Genomic DNA, 21,817 nt, shown 5'->3' with positions numbered 1-21,817 from the left:
GGCGCCCGCAGCTGCAGGGAGCTGGGCGGCCGCGGCGGCGGGACAGCACCCACAGTCACGGGGAGCTGGGCGGCCGCGGCGGCGGGGCCCACGATGCTGGTCCCTCCAGCCACAGCGGCGCCCGCAGCCACGGGGAGCTGGGCAGCCGCGGTGGCGGGGCCCATGATGCTGATCCCTCCAGCCACAGCGGCGCCCGCAGCCACGGGGAGCTGGGCAGCCGCGGTGGCGGGGCCCATAACACTGGTCCCTCCAGCCACAGCGGCGCCCGCAGCTCCAGGCTCCCCCCTCCCAGCAGCAGCACTTATGAACGTGGCAACCCAGGAGCAGTGAAGACACTGGCGACCCTGGTTCCCCCCGTTCCCCACAACAGCAGCAGCGCCCGTGACCCAGGTGACCCCAGACGTGGGGTGCCTGCCACGCCAGCGCCCCAGGCAGACGTGCCAGTGGCGGCAGCAGCCCTGGCAGCACTAAGGCACCAGCCGTCCCGGAGGACGAGCAGGGACAGGGAGACCGCAGGGACACCCCTGGCAGAGCTGCTGCAGGGGGAAAGGGCTGGTCTTCAAATACAGCCAGAGGCCACCAAGAGAAACCCAAAACTTGGGCTACAGCACCACCTACTGAAAAGCAAAAGAAAGGCCTGTTAATTGGGAACTTGAATTGTTAGACTCAAGTAAACAAAGCTTCACCTAAAGAAGAAAGACATTTCCTTCTTCAAAGGCACCGGCAGAGGAGCAACTCATCAAGCACCACAGAAACCAGGATAACACAGCATCACAGGGAGAGAATGACAACTCTCCAGAAACTGAGCTTAAGGCCTCAGAAGACTGTGACCTAACTGGCAGAATTCAGAATAGCTGTCAAGGAGAAAACTCAGTTAACTACGAGAATAGTCAGGAAGGCAACTCAATGAGTCAAGAGTAAAATTAATAAACAGAAGGGGTACTTTACCAAAGAGACTGCAGCTCTTAAACAGAACCAGTGGACATCCTGGAGCCGAGAAACTCGATAAATGAGACAAAGAATGGATTAGAAAGCGCTAGAAACAGAGCAGAATACTCAGGAAGGCAACTCAGTGAGTCAGGAGTAAAATTAATAAACAGAAGGGGTACTTTACCAAAGAGACTGCAGCTCTTAAAAAGAACCAGTGGACATTCTGGATCTGAGAAACTCGATAAATGAGACGAAGGTGGAGTAGAAGACCCTGGAAGCGGAGCACACCCCTCGGAAGGGAGGATCGGCTCACAGTGAGAGTCTAGAGATGATTTGGTAAAAGAAGTAAGAAGATGACATTTTTTAATGAAGAACCTCTACAAGAATTATCCAGTTTGATTAGAAAAGGCAACTGAGAGATAATGGGTATCCCCGGAGGAGAAGAGAGATTACTTAAAGGAACAACAGCTGAGAACTTTCCCAATCTGGGAAGAAACTGGATATACAAGTCCATGAAACTAATAGAACTCCCAATTATTTCAATGCAAAAAGATCTTCTCCAAGACACATTACATTAAAAATGTCAAAAGTCAGTGATAAAGAATTTTAAAGATGATCGGGAAGAAAAAAAGACAGTAACCTACAAGTTACCCCCTTTAGGTTATTATATTTCTCAGCAGAAATGCTATAGGCCAGGAGAGAGTGGAATAATATACTCAATATATAGAAAGATTAAAACTGTCAACCAACAATACTCTACCCAGAAAAGTTATCCTTCAGATATGAAGAAGAAATAGTCTTTCCTAGACAAACAAAAGCAGAGAGAGTTCACTACTAGACCTGCCTGAAAAGAAATGTTGAAACGAGCTCTTCTACCTGAAACAAAGGAGCAAAAGTCCCCAAAACTGTGAATAGATAATAGACAGAATCAGAAAGCTGCAACTCTGTATCAGAATAAGTTGTTAAGCAATTAGAGCATACAGGTTAAAATGGGATAAAAGCATTTTAAAAAATGGCTACTTCAATTTGGTAATAAACTCACAACACAAAAGGGGATAATTTCTGGCAACAAAACTAAAAGGGAAGAATAAAAAGATAAAATCTGTATAAGCAAATGAAGACGACAACTTTTCAGTAGAAAAAGAACTATGTAACCTATGAAATGGGTTTCCCAGGTGGCACATTGGTAAGGAATTTGCCTGCCAGTGCAGGAGATGCAAGAGACACAGGTTCAACCCCTGGGTTGGGAAGATCCCCCGGAAAGGGAAAATGGCAACATTCCAGTATTCTTGCCTGGAAAATTCCATGCACAGAGGAGCCTGGAGGGCTACTGTCCATGGGGTCACAGAGTCGGACACCACTGAGCAACTGAGCACACACACAACACAGCAGCCTGTGGAACCATTTATACAAACCGCTTGGCAACCACACCACTAAAATCCAGAGCAGAGGCGTGAAACGCGAGCAACGGGGAATTTAGGAGAATGCCACACAAAACCACCAAAGTGAGATGACAGAAAAGCAAGGGGAGAGAGACAATGGAGGTATAGAGCGACCAGAAAACAAAAGGTGAATGGCGATGGTGAGACTGTGTGTCAATAATCTCCCTAAATGTAAATGGATTGAATCCACCAGTTGAAAGACAGAGTGGCTGGGTGGGTTAAAACGCAAGACCCAACTATAGGCTGTCTCCAGGAGACTCATCTCAGCTCTAAAGACAAATATAGGTTCAAAGTGAAGATATGGAAAATTATACTCTAGGCAAATGGCAGCAAAAGCAAGCAAACAAAAAAACAGGTATAGCCATACTCAAAGCCAACAAAACAGACTTCAAGCCAAAAAAGACAACAAGAGAAAAAATGGGGATAATCTCTCAAGGAGACATAGCAGGTGTTAATATATATGGACCTAACATAGGGACGGGGGAGCCTGGTGGGCTGCCATCTATGGGGTCACACAGAGTCGGACACAACTTAGCAGCAGCAACATAGGAATACCAGCATATATGAAATAATTCTAACTAACCTAAAGGGAGAAATTGACAGCAACATAAGAATAGTAGGCGACTTTAATACCCCCACTTACATCAACTGTTAGATTATTTGGACAGAAATTCAATAAGGAAACACAGGGCTTAAGGGAAACATTAGAGTAGACAGACTTAAATAAATCCAGAACATTCCATCCGAAATCAGCAGAACATACACTCTTTTCAGGTGCACATAGAAATTCTCCAGGATGGACTATATGTTGGGACACAAGTCTCAATAACTTTAAGAATGAAATCATATCAAGCATATTTCCAACCACCTGTATGAAACTATAAGTCGATTACAAGTGAAAGGATGGGAAAATCACAATATGTAGACACTAAACAACATGGTACTGAAGAAATCAAAGGAGAAATCAAGAACTACCTGAAGACAAAGTCAAATGAAAATAGGCCACACCAGACTCAACGTGATGTAGCAAAAGCAGCTCTAAGAGGGAAGTTTATAGCAACACAGGCTCACCCCAAGAAATAAGGAAACCTCAGAAACAGTCTACGCGTACACCTGAAGAAGCGGAAAAGAAGAAACAAAGCCCTAAGTCAGTAGAAGGAAGGAAATAAAAAACAAAAAAAACCTGGTGGAAATAAACCAGAGACTAAAAAGATAATAGAATGAAGCTAAAACCTGGTTCTTCGAAAAGACAAGCAAAACTGACAAATTTTTAGCTAGACTCACCAAGACAAAAAGAGAGAAGGCTCACATAAAATCAGAAATACACAGATATCACAGAAATACAAAGGATTGTAAGAGAGTTCTCTGAACTGCTTTACATCAACAAATTGGACAGCCTAAAGGAAATGGTTAGAATCTTAGAACAAACAACTTTCTAAGACTGATTCATGGAGAAACAGAAAATCTGAATAGACTGATCACTATTGACGACTGAAACAGTAATCAAAAATATCCCAGGAAACAGAAGCCCAGGGCCAGACAGCTGGCAAATTCTACCAAACATTGAAAGAAGGGTATCAAGCACAAAATTGAAGACAAGGGGATGCTTCCTAATTCACTTTATGAGGCCAGCACTACCTTGATACCAAAACCAGACAAGAACAAAACAAAAAAAGAAAATTATAGGCCAATGTCTTTGGTAAACGTAGATGCAAAAATTCTCAACAAAATAGTAGCAAACTAAAGGCAACAGTATACTGAAAGGCTTATACGCCATCATCATGTGGGATTTATTCTAAGGATACAAGTGTGAGCCAACCTCCACAAACCAGTCAATATGATACACCATTTAAACCAAAGGATACAAATCAAATGAGTAACTCAACAGATGCAGGAGAAGCATCTGACAAGAGTCAACATCCATTTATGATTTTTAAAGCTCTCAATAAAGTGAATAAAGGTCATAAATAACCTACATGTCAAATCCAGCTAACATCTTACTGAACAGTGGAAAACAAAGCATGTTCTCTTAGATTAGAAACTATACCCACTCTCACCACTCTTATTTAAAATTAACATTATTTCTATATTACCAAAAGCAATCTACAGCTTCAGTGCAATTCCTATCAAAATTTCAACAATATTTTTCACAGAAATAGAATGTAAAAGTTCTAAAATGTGTATGGAACCACAGAAGGCCTTGAATACCCAAAGCAATTCTGAGACAGAAAGGACAAAGCTGAAGGCGTCACACTCTCTAATTTCAAATTACACTACAAAGCCATAGTAATCAAAACATACATAAAGAACTCATGCAACCCAACAACGAAAGAACAATTTTTTTAAAATGGACAGAACTCTGAGTAGACATTCCAAAGATTACATACAGATGGCCAACAGGCACCTGAAAAAATGTTCAACATTACTAATTATTAGGAAAATGCAAGGCAAAATCACAATAAGATATAACCTCATGCCCAATAGGGTGGCTATTATCAAAAAAAAAAAAAAGGCAATAACGAGTATCTGCAAGGGTACAGAGAAAAGGAACCTTCATACACTGTTGGTGGGAATGTAAATAAACATCATGGAGATTCTGCAAAAAATTAAGAACAGAACCACCATATGGTCCAACTCTTCTGCTCTTGGGTATTTATCCAAAGGATATGAAAACATTAATTCAAAGAGATATATACACTGTTACGCTCACTGCAACTTTATTTACGATAGCCAAGATAAAGAAATGATCTAAGTGCCCATCCACAGATTAATGGATAAGAAGGCGTGATACACAGACACACACACAGTGGAATACTACGCAGCCATAAAATGCGAGATCTTGCCATTTACAGTATGAATGGACCTTGAGGGCATTATGTTACTTGAAATGTCAGATGGAAAAGATAGTGTATGATTTCACTCATATGTGGAATGTAAAAAGTACAAAAATAAGTGAATAAATCGAACAAAACAAAAACAAACCCATAGAAGGAATTCCCTGGCCACCCAGTGGTTAGACTCCATGCTCCCACTGCAGGAATCTCACTTTCCCTGGTTGGGGAACTAAGATCGCATATGCTGTGCAGCCAAAAAAAAAAAAAAAAAAAAGCAGAAACAAAATAAAAGCATAGATACAGATAACAGAGTGGTGGTTAGAGGAAGGGAAGGAGAGTTGCAGGAGGGCAAAATGGGTAAGATGGATCAACTGTATGGTGACGAATGGAAACCAGATTTTTGGTGGCAAGCACACTATAGTGTATGCAGAAGTCGAATTATAATGTTGGACACATGAATCATACAGCTATAAACCAAGGTCACCTCAATTTTTAAAAGGTGCAGAGTCTAATGGACCTTTGTCCAAAGAAGATACACAAGTAGCCAACACGCACGTGAAAAGATTCTCAACATCAACAGCCTTCAAGGAAATGAAAATCAGAAGCCCAATAAGATAGCACAGCATCCCCATTAGGAGGGCTATAGTCAGAGAGATAATGACAAGAGCTGACAAAAAGATGTTCAAACTAAACCCTCACAGACCACTAGCAAGAACAGAAAACGGCGCAGCCACTGTGGACAGTGACTTGGAGTTCATCGAGATGGTAGACATCGAGTTACCATACGATTTAGTCACCCTGCTGTTGGGTATCCAGACAAGAGATACACAAACACCTATCCACAAAAATCTTGTTCATGAATGTTCATAGCAGTATTATTCATAATAGCCCTGAAGTGAAAACAACGCAAACGCCCATCAGCCGTTATGTGGACGTTAACTGTGGTATACACACTGGAATGTTACTTGTCAATAAAAAGAATTAAGTACTGATACATGCTACCCCATGGACGAACCTTGCAAACATTATGCTAAATGAAAGAACCAGAAACAAAGAAACCACATAGTCTACTATCCTGTTTATATGATATATGTAGAATAGACGAATCAGGAAAGGCAGAAAATAGATTAATGGTTGCCTGGGACTGGAGGTAGGAGTGGGAGAAATGGAAAATAATGGATAATGGAGTTTCTTTGTTGTGTGATAAAAATGTTCTAATCAACTGTGGTAATGATCATATAATTCTATGAATATACAAGAAAAACATTCAATTGTACATTTTAAATGGGCGAATTTTATGGTGTTATGTCTCAATAAAGAAGCTGCTCTTAAAAAAAAAAAAGATAAAAGAAAAAAGAATAAATTTTCTCACAAGAAAACATCAGGGTCCTGAGGTTTTACTGGCAAGTTCTATTACATAACTAAGAGGGAACACTGCCCAACTGACTAGGCCAGCATAAATTTGACAGTAAAAATAGTTAAGGAAGTGTGAAAGGCTGAACTTTCTCACAAACAAAAAAATATTTTTAAAAAGTCAGCAAGTCAAATCTAGCAATAATTATATCATGAGCAAATTCTGAAGGAATGGAAGGTCAGAAAACAAATTGATTTACCAGATTAACCAATGCAACAAGAACAATCGTGATTATCACAGTGGCTGGAGAATTGACATCCAACCCCTCACCACCAGCTCCCAGTACTGATGTCTGGCTGACACACTGGGTGCTCACTTTGGGTAAACACGTGCCATGTCTTTCAGAAGACAATCCTGTGGTGTTAAGGGCCACGCGACCTGGAGAGGTGGCAGGCAGGATAGTTGACTGCAATATTAACTTTTGTCTTATCATCGACGCTTCAGAGGAATGAAAAAAAAAAAAAAAACAAGATACCAACTATTCTGCTGCTTTGTTCTTTCATTTCCCCCCTCCTGATCCAAGGCGGAGGGGTGGTTCTTTGTGCTCCCTCACTTTAGTGGAATTCTGTGTTACAGGAATGAAAGAAAAAAGTTGTTTATCAAAGTCAGGCCCTTGAGAAGGTTAGCCTGCAGAAAGACGTCCTTCTTAGGGGAAATGGAAGCAGCAAGAAAGAACAAGAAGAGTCCCATGATTGGGAAGGACGCTATGGTTTGTGTCTCACAAGTCAAGGACATCACCCACTCCCTGGCAGTGCCCTGGCAGGCAGGAGATGCAAGCTAGGAAGGCAAAGGCTGCTCAGCGCACCAAAGAGGCTGGGCCCAGGCACCTAGGCTCCGAGGCACAGCAAAGAAGCCAAAGGATAAAGGGAGCCTGTGCGCAGCAGAGCTCTGCCCTCAGTTTCCAAAATCAGGTAAGCCTCCCTGGTTCTCGGTGACTCATCAGCATCCCCCGACCCTGAACTGAGTCAGACTGGTTTTCTGCCAGCTGTAAGGGAAGGGGGATGACATTAACTTGATTTAAAGAAAAGAAAAGGCAAAGTTAACCAAGACAAAGTCAACTTGATTTAAAGGAAAGAAAATCACGCTGTCACCAGCAAAGCCCACTGGGATCCCCGGGAAACATAAGGTGGAATCTGGGTGATAAGATAAGGTCTACCCTCTTCCTTTCTGCCTAGTCTAGTCTCACTTATTCACTGGTTACTGCATACAGGGGCCCTGCCCTGGGCAGGCACTTCAGACCGGAGTTCCAGTGCAAAGTGGCTGCGCAGGACGCGGCAACGCGCAGATCCGGTGCAGAAGCGAGATGCAGGATCCTCCACTCCAGGCGGTGGCAGTGGGCCATGTGCGGCGGTGGTGCGCCCAGCCCTGCGGTCTCCACCCCTTCCCTCTACACAGGATCCCTAAAGGCAGCCCCACCCCAGGCTTGTTCAGAGAGCAGGAGAGCTTGCACCTCTCCATTCTCTGTGAAAAGAGGAAAGGTTTCCTTTGCTTCTGAATCCAGTTCGGTCTCCTATTGGCTTAAACATCAGATAGGAGGACGCTTGCTGGGAATGGACTCAGGAGGGTGAGTAGCAGCGTAACTTTCCGCACACCCAGTTTGTACTACGCATGTGCGGGATATGCGCCCGGGACACAGGAGACAGACACACCGAGGACAGATTAGGGAAGCAGGCAGCAAAGCCCTACCTCTCTTCCACGTCTGGCCACTGCTTGAAGCTTCCCTGGGGGTCACTGCCAGGTTCTGCCCTCTGAGGGTCCACCGCTAGCTCCTGCCTGGTCCTCGGAACATCCTTCAGGTCCCTGCGCAGGTGGAGGGTGCCTCGGGCCATGCTGTCCAGAAAGCTGAGGATCTGCAGGCAGCTCTGGATCTTGGGTGGGAGCAGGCTGGCGGAGGAAAAGGCCGCACTCAGCAGATCAGCAAATGGCCTGGCCTTGGTGTCCTCCCAGGAGGGCGGAGAGGCGTCCTCTTCCTCCAGGGCCCCAAAACAGCCCAGCAAGCACAGGTCCTCAGCCAGCTTCTCAAAGAGCCCGGTCCTCCTAAAGAAGTCACCGTTGACAGGGTCCAGGCACAGTGCAGCTGACAAAGCACAGAGGCTGTGCAGGACAAGGTCCAGGGTCTGGCTGGGGGACACTGCCCCCCACATCTGCAGTGGGGGCTCCTGGAGAGACCCCTCCAGGTCAGAGAGAAGGGACAGCAGCCCGTTGAACCCACTGGAGACTCTGAAAGCAGCGCGGCCTTTGGGGGTCTCCAGGATCCGGAGCAGAGACTGAAACCAATGAGATAAAAGTGAGTGAGGTCAAGGCAGCAGATCTTTAATGCTGAGCTCCAGCCCGGCATTGCCAGAGCATTCCTGGTGCTCCTCCAGGATCCATGCCAGAGGAATAGCAAGCTACCTGTGGGCAATTCTGAAATACTGGGAGGTCTATACTGTTCCTCTTTATCTTAGTTTCGGGTTGCCCCTCCGTGTCTTTGTTCAAATGGTTGCTCTTAAAGCCTATGCTGCTTTATAGGGTTGATTTACTGTCTTATATCTCAAGTGCATCTCTCTCCACAAACCTTTCTCTGACCCCTCACTTATACTCATCCCAGGCTGAGTGCTCACACCTCTAACTCCCCAATCAGAACTCTCACCATCCTGCATGGAAGCTATTTGAAAATTGTCGCAGCCTTCCTCTAGTTTGAAGTGACATGAAATCAGGCTTGTTCGCTGCTGTGGATTGTGGTACCTACTTAATAAATACTTGCTAAACTCATGGAATGAACCATTTTCTATATTGCAAAAGGAAACAGTGAAATCTATACAAAGCAGTTTATTACTACTTACCTTCCTCTGTGTGCAAGTACAGGTATTTTTAATAAATGGAAGGCAGTCAAACAAATCTACTTAAAAGCTGGTGTACCACAACCCACAGCAGCGAACAAGCCTGATTTCATGTCACTTCCAACTAGAGGAAGGCTGTGACAATTTTCAAAAGGGAATTAAGGTGAAGAGCACTCCTTCATGGAGGGAAACATATAGGTCTAGCATGTACTATAGACCATGTGTGGAGTTTAGGCTGTTACAATGCACGCTCTAGAATCTACCTTTGCAAGACTGCTGAGGTCTTTCTGGAACAGCCAGACATTTAATTCTCTCTGGAATCAAACACTTACTAAGCACCATTCTTCAGTCCTAGTACCCATGATATACCCTAGGTGTTCAGTAAATGTTTTAGAAGGAAAGAAGGACTGGACTTAAGAAGTTCTCATTCTGGGCTAAAGTCTCACCCCTAACAGTGAAGAATGGATGGGTGATTTTAGATAAATATCGAAAGCCTCTAGATTTTGGCATTTAGTTGTTTACAATTTGTAAAAATTGAATGGGACTCCATCAAACCCAGGTTTCTTAAGCATGTTTCCCAGAAAATGGCTAGTCCCTGTAGTTCCGCTAGTAGGTGCTGGAGGAACATTTGAGTTGGTTCATCCTTTACGATGTTTAGTGCTCTAGAGACACAGCAAAGAGACTTTTCTTGGCAGGCATAACTTAAAGTCAATTTCAGGATGCTTGAAACAAGGTTCAAAGAGAAAAAATAAGGGAAAAGAAAGTCCCTAATTCGGGAGAGATGGGTGAAACTGTGTCTTAAATGCATGGTTTAGGGTTATAGTCTGCGGCATAATACGTGAAAATCCAATGACAAAGAGAACATTGATGGGTCAGAAAAGGGAGCAAAAGGACTCGCCTTCTAAATTCTCATATAGAGAAAGTCAGATAGAAACTCAGTAAAGTTACAGGTAAATATGAAATACTAAGTCATGTACTTTGCGGGGAGAAAGTAATTTTCTAGTTCCTGTCTCTAAAATGCTGGTAACTCCAACCTAACACTAGTGTTTATCTGAAACACTATAATGTGTACCACTAGAACCCATATTTTATTATCTAAGATTATATTCTGCTACAAGAAGCTTGAACTGCTTGGCGGACGGTGAACCCAGGCATGGGGTAGGAAAGCGTGAAATAAGCCAGAACGAAGCTAATGCCCACAAGCAAGGACTCTTTCAAAGATGGAGAGAAATGATGACCTAGAAGCTGCTTAAAGTGTTCCCACTGCCCCGTCAATGACATTTCAAGTAAACAAAACAAAGATTGTAGAAACTAGGAGAATCTATACAAGGCCAAAGGTCATGATTATGCTCAAAATGGACAAATTATCATATAGAGTGCGGTAGGAAGATTCATCTGTACCAATATGGGTCAACTGATCTTTTCCCAGTTATAGGAAAAGGAAATGCATGACCTATGGTGGTTGGATCAATGATTGCCCTCCACAGCTCTGGGGGATGGCTGTGGGGAAATTGAATTATTCTGGTCTTTAAAAGAAACTCAGCATCAGGGTCACCCACTAACAGGGGATCAGATCAGAGTCATGGGATATGGTTCAGGGAAATGGGCTTTCCAGACTGTCTGGCAGATAGAGGCAGATTGAAACACAAAGTGCTAGTGTTTCCAGCGACAGCTGCTTTCCCCCCCAAGTGAGGATATGACTTAACTGCTTCTGTTGCTGTTTAGCCACTAAGTCATGTCCGACTCTTTTTGCAACCCCATGGGCTGTAGCCTGACATGCTCCTCCATCCATGGGGTTTCTCAGGCAAGAATACCGGAGCAGGTTGCCATCGCCTTTTCCAGGGGAGCTTCCTGACTCAGGGATCAAACCCGTGTCTGCTGCACTGGCAGGCAGACTCTCTACCGCTGAGCCAACAGGGAAGTCCAGCTACTTCTGTATTTGGCTCAAAACTGAGGAGAGATTGCATGTACAGACAGGTCCTTAAAGAGGAGATTATATGCAGAACAGATTCTCCAGGGTAGTAATGTTGGTGAATGTAAAAGCTTATGGTTTAGCAGCACAGAGTTCCCTAGACTAGGCAGGGACTTTCTCTGAACACACAGCATCACCACAGCTGCCTTCCCAAAATCCCACCCCCAGCCCTGGGACTCTGGGGCCAGTCCTCTGTGCCTGCCTTGTATGAGCAACTCACTCTGGACAGAATCAGTGCTTCTTTACCGAGGTGGAAGTGCGCTCTAACCTTCAAGCATGCTGAGTGGCGGTGGTCTCTCCCTGCCATCTGATAATCCACGCGAAAGGCTGACTAACCATTAGCATTGGTCAGTGTGGTCCAGCATTGTCTGTCTCAACCTGTCGCAGTGTGACTAGTGCCATGAAAAATAGATAAAGTACCGACACGTCAAGAAATCTGAGGCTCTAGGGTGTTAAACTACGTTTATGTGAGTGCCTTCAGGAGCTCTGAAAACCACTATTATGTTATTCAGGGCAAATGGAATGAATGGAAGTCTTCTGTTTATCACATGACATGTGACAAAATAAACACCCCAAAGAGAGAACGATTAACAAATAAAACTAATCAGATTATAAGCAAGTGTCTGAGTGCTAGATGACCACTAAAACTCCCCTCTTCCCTTGAGAAACCACCTTCCAATTGTCCAGTTTTATACCAAATATTGCTCATCAGATCTCTGTCATTCCGAGTGCTGAGGGCAGATATTTTAAAAAGAGAGCAACACGATCTTAGCCATCCTTATGATCTGTGTCTCTCAGAGGGTCTATCCCCTTAATTCCTAGATGGCACTTCTCTCCTCCTATAGGGAGGGGGGAAGAAATGGCTGTCCTTAATTGTTGCTTTGTTTGATTTATTGAATTCAGAGTCATTATCTAAAATGGGGGTAATGCCATTAGACCTCAGGCTTCTCTATTATTTCTTGGGATGGGGTTAATTTCATATTTGCAGAGTCATAAAGTAAAGAGTCCAAAATCTAATTACAAAGACTTAATTTCATAGCAACTAAAGAGAAACATTTCTATCATAAAGGAAAATAAATACCGCGCTACTTCGGGAAACAATTTGTCAGGAACTGGGGGCCTAGGAGGAGGGTCTCCATTACTGTCATTCAACTTTGCGTGATAATGCATCACCTAGGCTTGCAAGTCTGCGGAAGGGAGTAAATTTAATCAGCTGAAGTCAAAGTAATCAGGCTAGGGTTGACACATTTCAAGAAAGGTCAGCGTTAAGCACATTTTCTCCTCCTTAACTCAGTTACCATGTCATCGTCTCTGAGTTAGTATTCCTCCAGCTTGAATCTATAAAATGGATGTCTGCTGCAAAGCGCTAACTATGTTAAGACTAACAGGATTTATTTCACATTCTATTATTTGTTATTCCTCATAATTTTCCATGTGTCATGCTGGAAGACGGGTGAGGTAATGCAATTAAGCTCAGAGTTGAACAGCTAAATGTATATTAGCAAATCAATCTGAATTTGTGCATAACCCAATCATGGTCCCACTGGCCGTGGAGAGGAAATTCATTTGCTTACATTATTCTTTAACTCAGTTATCATTTGCCAGAATTAGGGGGTGAAGTCACATGTCCTTCTGTATTGGTATGGAAGCACCACTGGATTTTTGGAAGCAACTGCCTTAAGTCACATGTTTCTGGAGGAATTTTCTCCTCCAGAGCAGCTGGCTGATTCTCAGGGAAGGGAAGTGAGGGTGGCACCATGATGCGAATATACTTCAGAGATGGCAAACCTTGGTCAGGTGGTGGGGTGGAGGGTCCTGCCTTTGAGGCCCCCACATTCCATCACTTCCCCTTCATTCTACATCTGACCCACTTTGCAGGCACAGTGCAGGCATACTCTCAACTACCAAAATGGGAAATCTAGCCAGAACTAATTTTACATCTTTGTTTCCCAAGGGGTTCCCAAAGTGATTTAAAACAAAGGCCTATCTCACATCAGATTCCAGCAAATGTTGGCTAGTTGCTCATATGACTCGATGGTGGGCAAGGCTGGAACAGGCTCTGGGGCCCAATCCTTCCCCACAACCCACCAGAGCTTCAGTGGGTTATCAGCCTGGTTCCGGAAAAGCCATGGCGGCGCCAGGCACCCTCCTCACTGCCCAGCAGTAACTTGGTACCCAGGAAGAAGACAGCAAGTGGAGCAAAGGGTGAAAGTGAAAGCCGCTCAGCCGTGTCTGACTCTCTGCAACCCCAAGGACTACGCAGTCCATGGAATTCTCCAGGCCAGAATACTGGAGTGGGTAGTCTATCCCTTCTCCAGAGGATCTTCCTGACCCAAGAATCGAACCGGGCTCTCCCGCATTGCAGGTGGATTCTTTACCAACTGAGCTATGAGGGAAGCCCAGAGTATGACTGTGTTAAAAAGCTCACACGTTATTCATCCCTGATGTACTCTCTTGATAGTGTGATACTGAAATGATACTGAATCTGTAAAACACCATGGCTTTACGGCTAATTCTGGAAATTCAGTCCTATTACCCAAGGTCTGACACTCCAGTACGGTGCCTCTGGGCTGTCGGGTAAACAAGAGGAACTTTGGAGCAAAGCAGAGAGCTTTTCTATAATAGACACAAAAATACTGTACTCTCCGAAACTTTCCTCTCCGTGGATCTGTTTGACTATAAATGTGAAAATGCCAGGTACAGTTAGGGATTCCAATTATTCATCCAAGAGAAAATCAAAGTCCGGACTGCCTTGCTCCCTGCCTTCCCTGTCCCTCATTCGAATTAAGTTGAACAGAGACATATGAGAAAAAAATTCAACAAAGAGCATGGTGAAGAGAAAAGATCACCAAATTTTTAGTCACTCGTCTTAGATTCAAATTCAGCTTCACCTTTGAGTATTAGAATCTCTCCAGGCCTGTCTCTACTGCCACATCAGGACCGGACCACTGAAGCCAAGGCGCTTTCCAGCTATAAACTCTCATTAATTCTTGCTATCTCTCCCCTTTAATCTCCCCTCTACATGCTCCCTTCAGACCTGTTACTTCACATAACCATGGAGCTCCAGTATCTTTCAAAAGACCTTAACTTTCCTTTTTTGTTCCATCACCTTCACTGATTTTTTGACTCTGTGATTAAGTCACTGTTTCGGTTCTTGTCATCTATGAAATGCACGATAACCGCAGTCAAAATGCCACTTTTGGACGGGCTTCTCATGACACACTGGCTCTGCTGAGCTCCACGGGCTTAGGTCATCAGACGACATGAATACCACTACATCAGAGCCTGACACTGGCTTTGCCGAGGAATTAAGTTGGTAAAATAAACCGAATGTCGTTCTCTAACTGTTAAATGGTTTTATACTGAGATCAGCTCAGTTCAGGTCAGTTCAGTCTCTCAGTCGTGTCCAACTCTTTGCGACCCCACGAGTCGCAGCGCACCAAGCCTCCCTGTCCATCACCATCTCCCGGAGTTCACTCAGACTCACGTCCATCGAGTCAGTGATGCCATCCAGCCATCTCATCCTCTGTTGTCCCCTTCTCCTCCTGCCCCTAATCCTTCCCAGCATCAAGGTCTTTTCCAATGAGTCAACTCTTCACATGAGGTGGCCAAAGTATTGGAGTTTCAGCTTTAGCATCAGGCCTTCCAGTGAACACCCAGGACTGATCTCCTTTAGGATGGACTGGTTGGATCTCCTTGCAGTCCAAGGGACTCTCAAGAGTCTTCTCCAACACCACAGTTCAAAAGCATCACTTCTTCAGCACTCAGCTTTCTTCACAGTCCAACTCTCACATCCATAACATGACCGCTGGAAAAACCATAGTCTTGACTAGACGGACCTTTGTTGGCAAAGTAATGTCTCTGCTTTTGAATATGCTGTCTAGGTTGGTTATAACTTTCCTTCCAAGGAGTAAGCATCTTTTAATTTCATGGCTGCAATCACCATCGCCCCCAAAAATAAAGTCTGACACTGTTTCCACTGTTTCCCCATCTATTTCCCATGAAGTGATGGGACCAGATGCCATGATCTTCGTTTTCTGAATGTTGAGCTTTAAGCCAACTTTTTCACTCTCCTCTTTCACTTTCATCAAGAGGCTTTTTAGCTCCTCTTCACTTTCTGCCGTAAGGGCCATGTCATCTCATGGCTAACTATGGCTGAGGGTTTTAATTTGGAAGTGAGAGCAACTCTGTATTATAGAAAATTCACCGGTGGTCCAGGATAACACGGTAATGAAACAGGAGTGTGTTTCGCACGCAGGGTTGTTTTGCACACAGACGTGGCAGGTCCCCAAGTCAGTTCCCTGGGGATATTCGCATTTCAGGCTGCCCTTCTCTTAAACAGCCATAAATGAAAGATAGAGGATTTTTGTTAAAGGTATAAGCCCCCACAGACAAAAGAAATGGAAAAGCAGGAATAGAAACAAAATTGTGAGAGCTATCAGGCTGATGATAGTTATTTTCATCTTTAACTATTTTAAGACAATTTGGTGATGGTTAACAATATTATAAAAACATATACATATGCTTTTCTTTGTTGTCCAAAGGTGACACCCTAGTTTGACTTTTCCCTGTGTGACCACTGCTCCTGTCCCTTTGACTGCCTTTGGCTTCCTTTCCCAGTTCAGATGTCCTCCGTGACCCTTCCTCAAACACGCAAGGCAACGCTGGTTTCTACTTCTCTGTCCCCGTGGCAGCCTGCTTTCAGCATCTACGAGGGCATAACCATGTGCATCACCATGCTGCCGCTGAGTCTCGTCAGTCGTGTCCGACTCCATGATTGCGTACTTAGTATTAGTCCTAGTCTAGAGCTACCAGTTAGCAAGGGCTGAGTTTCACTCCACTGTGTGTCCCGGGCACTCTGCATCGGGCCTTGCTCACTAAAGGCTGGGCGGCTAAACAAGGCAGCCGCTTGGCCACCACCAATTCGGGCGCCACGTCCATAGTCTGCAGTGCGGCTGGGAAGTAACGGCCCAACCGAGGACTACGTTTCCTGGCACCTCATGCATCCGGACGAATCCTGCCCAAAGAAAACTGGTTATGCACCAGTTCTAGGCCAGAGAAGAGCGTGCACCGTTTTCTTTGCTCTCCCTTCCCTCGTCTGCTGGCTGGCTTAGATGCCTAGGTGACAGCTGTCCCTGAATGACATTCCTCCCAATTACTGACTGGACCATATGCAAGCAGCCTCTAATGTGCCAGGCTATTGAGCAGGTGGGATTTGTCTGTGACAGCAGCTAGTGCCACTCCACCTGTAGGACAAGGGACCGAGTGAAGGGATGAAATCATGGGCAAATGCCGATCACGCGCTGCGTGTCCGTGGGAAAGCCCATCACAAAGGAGGACTCGACATCACCTTCAGGAGATCCAGTTTCAGCTGTATTTCCCCCTGAGTGGACGAGCACAAAGCGCCCACGATGATGCTCATGTACTCCTCGGTGTTGATGACTGAGAGCTGCTCCAAGATGCCGAGTGAGGCTCCCCGGTAGCACTCATCATCCAGGAAGATCTTGATGAAGGGCACCATGCCGTGGTCTTTCAGGACAACTGGGGACCAGACAGACAGTATTGCTAGAGTGATGGGTATCTTGGGACCTTAGTTTCAATTATAAGGACAGCTTTTCTTTACAATTTCCAAGTTTGTTTGGCTACATATGTATATGTTTTTTCCACCCATTAGAAACTTTTTTTTCAAAATCAATACTTACTGTTAAAATAAGAAGAGGAATAGAGAAACTACGGAGCTGAGAATTAAAAAGAAAACTGCTTTCTTCTCCAGCGAGAATTCTGCTTTTGAAACCACCTTCCCCCTTTTCTAAGTAATATAAACTTTAATTGGATGTACCTCTGACATTTATTTCCACATAATTCCCTAATCCAGGGCCAATGGCAATTCTTATTTTATCAATTCTTATCTCTGCCTAAAGCCTTGTTCAAAGCAAGCCGGAATTTAAGAATGCATTTAATTCATAAGCAGTTTCTTGGGATGGTGGGGGAGCAGAATCAAAGAAATTTGGCTAACGGTATGTTTTTTGTTTAAAAGTAATCCTAAGAATTTCTTCCCCGGGACTGATCTTTGGAGTAATTACATGTAGAATAAGAACCAGGAAGTAACTGGATCATTCAAATGGCAAGATGTGGATTTGAGCTGGTCAACTCCATAAAGCAGAATTTCCCAATTATGGGCCAGGTATTCCTTACATGGAATCACCTAGAGGGCCTTTTAAAAGTAGATTTCTGGGTTCTTCCTTGACCTGATAATTAGATCTCTGGGAGGGAACCTAGGAATATGTATCTCCCTTTTAACCAGAACCTCCAGGAAATCTTTCATAGTCTCACATGAGAGATGCTCTACCATAATGAAATAGCCATTCACGTTCGGTATAGTTGACCTCTGAGGCCCCAAGTAAAGATGCACCAGATTACCAAACCCATTCATGTCACTTCGTTGTGCATCTGCTTTATAGTATAAGATACATGCATGTATTTTATGCATGTATTTTTAAACATGGGAGCCACATGATCTCAGGAAGCTAAAAAAATTTGTTTTAATGAATGAAGCTATTAAATCCATCATGGGCTAGAAGCACATCAAATTATCTCTCTAAAAAATGATGACAATATTTTACAATTTGAATCTTTTTATAAAAGCATCTATAGTCGGTGCAGCAAGATATTAAAAGATTTTACTTGAGGGAAATGGGGTTTCTGTGGTCTCATAAATTTAAGATAACTGTTTGACTCACCACCTTATTTAGCAACCTAAACAGTAAAAAGTGTCAACTGATGTGTCTACCAGTTTACTAATGATCACCAGAGATAAAGCAGTAAATGGACATTAGCCACAGCCATGGTGTTGGCTATTCTTTGGATACAGCCTTTGAACACTGACATAAATCATCAGGAAATAGTCAGTGTTTCCCCAAGCGGTCACAGTGTGAATCTGGTAGCATTCTCACCTGCATTCCTAACCGACCCTTTCAGAAACATGACCACAGTTTTCAGCATCACACAAGTCAGTTCTCGTTCTGTATCTTGAACTCCAGGATTGATCTCTTTTTTTCCTGCCATAGTTAAGAAACAACGGAAAGAAAATTTTAAGCACGTGTGCTATGGCCCCAAACCTCCAGTTCCGTCACTTTTCTGCCCTCTTTGTTGTCGTTGCTCAGCCCAGCTCTTTGCGATCCCGTGGACTGCAGCACACCAGGTTTCCCTGTTCTTCACTGTCTCCTGGAGTTTGCTCAAACTCGTGTCCATTGACATGTCCAATATCTATCTTCTTAAAGAAAGATGAATATCATGCTTCCATTATAAAGGAGTGTGCATCCTAACTTGTAAGATGTGACCCTATAATCCCTACATCAGAAGCTCTCCAACTTGAGTTACATCAGAATCCCCTGGAAGGCTTATAGAAAAATCCAAGGTATGTGCATGGGGCATGGTTAGGCAGGAAGAGAGCCCAGGCCAGCAGTCCTGAAGCAGAGGCGAGGGGATGCTGCCAAAGAGCCATGGGCATACAACCCAGCAGGGCGCACAAAAGCGTGGCCAAGCTTAGAGGGGCAAGCTGGGCCAGCAAGGCCCTGGTTGCTGACCTCTGTTCCAAGGGAAGACCACTGGGCCTTACAGCCCCATGTGAGCAAGGTGGCCATGTTCCAGTAGAGCCCAGAGGTGACCCCACACCTTCCCCCACCCAGAGCTCAGGCCTCTCTGAAAGCCTTTTGCACTCCTGAGGCCCTGTCTACCCATCTACATACTCAGACAATAACTGGCGCAGGAGGTATCTCATAGCTTAGAACTCATCAGGCCTGAGTTAGTCCCATGAGCTGCCTTAAAGTTACACCTATCCCTCTCAACTTATCGTGGGGAGGAGCAAGCAAGTTACAGTAAACAGGGAGTCTGCCTGCTCTGTGAAGCCATGGATCCCAAGGGTACTCTCTCTAAGCTTCATGGCACCAGGCGACCCTTGCACGCTCACTTCTCTCTGTTATGTTGATGGGTGCTGGGGCTGGCACACAGACCAGGCCCAGCTAACACTGACCCCGGCCCATTGCCCACTTCCCCTCCTGATGCTCCAGGGAGGCACCTGACTTCCTCAGGATCTTGGCATGCTTCCGCAGCTGGGCCAGCAGCAGACCCAGGAGCCCCGAGTCCCGGAAGATGTCAGGGAAGAGCGGGTCGCTCCCAGCAATCCTGAGAATGCTCTGCAGGGCCACGAGGGTACAGAGTGACTCCGGGTTCTCCTGGATCAGACGCTGCACCTTCCGCAGGATCTCATGGGGCACATAACGCAGCTCAAACACCAGGGCCTCCAGCATCTGAAAGAAGTGCCTCTGCACCAGGGTCGGCTTCAGGGGCACGATCTCCACAAACTGCGAGATGGGCTGCAGGGTCCACTCCAGCAGGAAGAAGTTGCGGGCGTTCCAGCTCCACATGGTCCTAATGGATGACAGGACTTTGGTGCAGAGGATGGGGTCGCTGACTTTGTGGAAAACATTCTGCAGGACTTGAAAGGCCTGAAGATTCTTCACAGTCACCCCTGAAGATGCAAAAAGGAATCATCCTGCAAGCCATTTCTCCTGACTATGCCCAGAAATATGTGGTTGAATTATCAGGAGGATGTGCCATTTAAAATTTATACTTTCTAATCCCTGTAGTAAATATCTATCAGAAGTCCAGAGAAGCCATCTGCTTAGGCTATGAGTAAGGTTAGAGCTGCATTGCCCAAGACGTGCTGGCTGATTAAGCCTTGAAATGTGGCTACTGTGAACCCAGGCATGCCATGAGAAAAATACATGCCGGATTTCTAAGACATAGCACAAAGAAATGAACACGATGAAAAAAATCATTAACGGTTATTTGTATGATCACATTTTTGATGGTAATATTTTGGCTATACAGAGTTAAATAAAATATATTATGAAAAATAATTTAACCTGTTTCTTCTTAATTTTTAAAATTTTGTAATTAGAACATTTAAAATTATGGAATGTGGCTCACATTATATTTCCATTGGGCAGCACGGGGCTGGAGGATTGGTTTCAATTAGTTAAAATCAAATGATGCTAAAGATTACTAAGCAAAGTCAGTTTCATTTCTAGACAAGCTATTAAATAAAAAGACCATCTGAACCCACCCCCCCCTTTTTCTCTCCAGAAAAAGCCTCATTCAATCCTGCCCTTGAGACACTTCCTCACAGAACTCTCTACTTCCAGCTCTCTTTGCCTCAGACACTCAAAATGTTTCTGAAACTCCTCTCTAATCCTCACACTGCTCTGTGTGTCTGCTGGAGTCACATCCAGTGGCTTGTCCTACACTGGCCTCACAGGTTTTCACCCTCCACTTTGTCCCCCTCCTTCTTTCCTGGCCCACCATCATTTGCCTTGACACCTCTCTTGAATGAGACTCTCTGTGCAGTTTCCTGACTGACCCAGGCAGAGCTAAACCCCACCCTTCGTGTTACCACTGTTCCTATTTATCAGCCAGTCATTGAACAGGTTATAGCTCGGGGTTTATGTGACAGTCTCTGCAGAGCATCTGTAAGGTACAGACACCTGGCCTGTTCGCAGTGGTTCCCAGCATGGTGCAGAGCGGCTGCTGGACAGAGGCATCAGTACGTGTGGATTGAATTCATCAGTCAATCAATCAATCAATATATCATAGAACTAAGGAGGCACTGACTCTGAGCCTGGGTTGCTGTTTCAGAGCCATCAGCCCCTGTTAGACAAGCAGATGGCACCAAGTAAGTCACATCAGGGGTGAGAATGGAAATCACAGGTTGTCTCTATTATTTGAGCAAATTCCTCTAAGTCTCACCCAGGGCGTTTAGAAAAATGTATTAAGGAGATATTCCCAATACATAGGTAATCCCCCAAAGGCATGACAGAATCAGGCCCTGCTGAGTCACCGACAGCTGCCACATGTCTGTTTCTGCACAGAGAAGCAGGAAATGACCTGCACTGCCTCTTCAGGGCGCAAAGCACCCAGGGACACCCAGAGACCCACCAGAAGCCTCGTGATGGAACTTGAAGCCTTCAAGCTGCGGGTAAGTGATGCTGTCGAACACCTTCAGCTCTGACCTCCCACAGGTTGTCAGCCACACCACCAGCCCGAGGAGCTCCTCCAGGTGGGGGTCAGCCTCGCTCTGGGTCAGTCCGTCGTACCTGTGGGGACAGACGAGACCAGCTCCCTGGATGTCTTGGACAGAACAGCCAGGTTTGCCCAAGGTGCTGGTCACAGGGAGGCAGAGGCAATGAAGATCACAGTGCTTGGCATGACCCCAAAGATCTCCACCAGTTTAGCACCGAAAGGCATGGGGCGGGGGGTGGATAAAAGTCACTCTGTTTGCAAGCATCAGCCCTAGATCTAAGGACTTGCACAGACAGAATACAGAGAAACCTGTATTTCAGGTA

At 44.9% G+C, this 21,817-nt stretch overlaps 1 protein-coding gene across 7 annotated transcripts in view; it reads right to left on the bottom strand.

Annotated features, from left to right (window-relative positions):
* The window catches only part of WDFY4 (WDFY family member 4), a 267,801-nt gene that overhangs the window by 199,447 nt on the left and 46,537 nt on the right, over nucleotides 1-21,817 (bottom strand). For all 7 annotated transcript variants that reach the window (XM_042241016.2, XM_042241015.2, XM_042241018.2 and 4 more), the window contains exons 8-12: nucleotides 21,411-21,568; nucleotides 19,492-19,944; nucleotides 18,368-18,472; nucleotides 16,765-16,955; nucleotides 8,307-8,887 (exon numbers count right to left, since the gene is read on the bottom strand). In XM_042241016.2, the coding sequence (XP_042096950.1) occupies nucleotides 8,307-8,887; nucleotides 16,765-16,955; nucleotides 18,368-18,472; nucleotides 19,492-19,944; nucleotides 21,411-21,568 (1,488 nt within the window). The remainder of the gene's footprint in view (nucleotides 1-8,306; nucleotides 8,888-16,764; nucleotides 16,956-18,367; nucleotides 18,473-19,491; nucleotides 19,945-21,410; nucleotides 21,569-21,817) is intronic.

This window comes from Ovis aries, chromosome 25 (assembly GCF_016772045.2).
Source record: "Ovis aries strain OAR_USU_Benz2616 breed Rambouillet chromosome 25, ARS-UI_Ramb_v3.0, whole genome shotgun sequence".
NCBI lineage: Eukaryota > Metazoa > Chordata > Mammalia > Artiodactyla > Bovidae > Ovis > Ovis aries.
The sequence above is the reverse complement of the archived record's forward strand: the minus strand, read 5'-3'. Positions and strand labels throughout refer to the sequence as shown.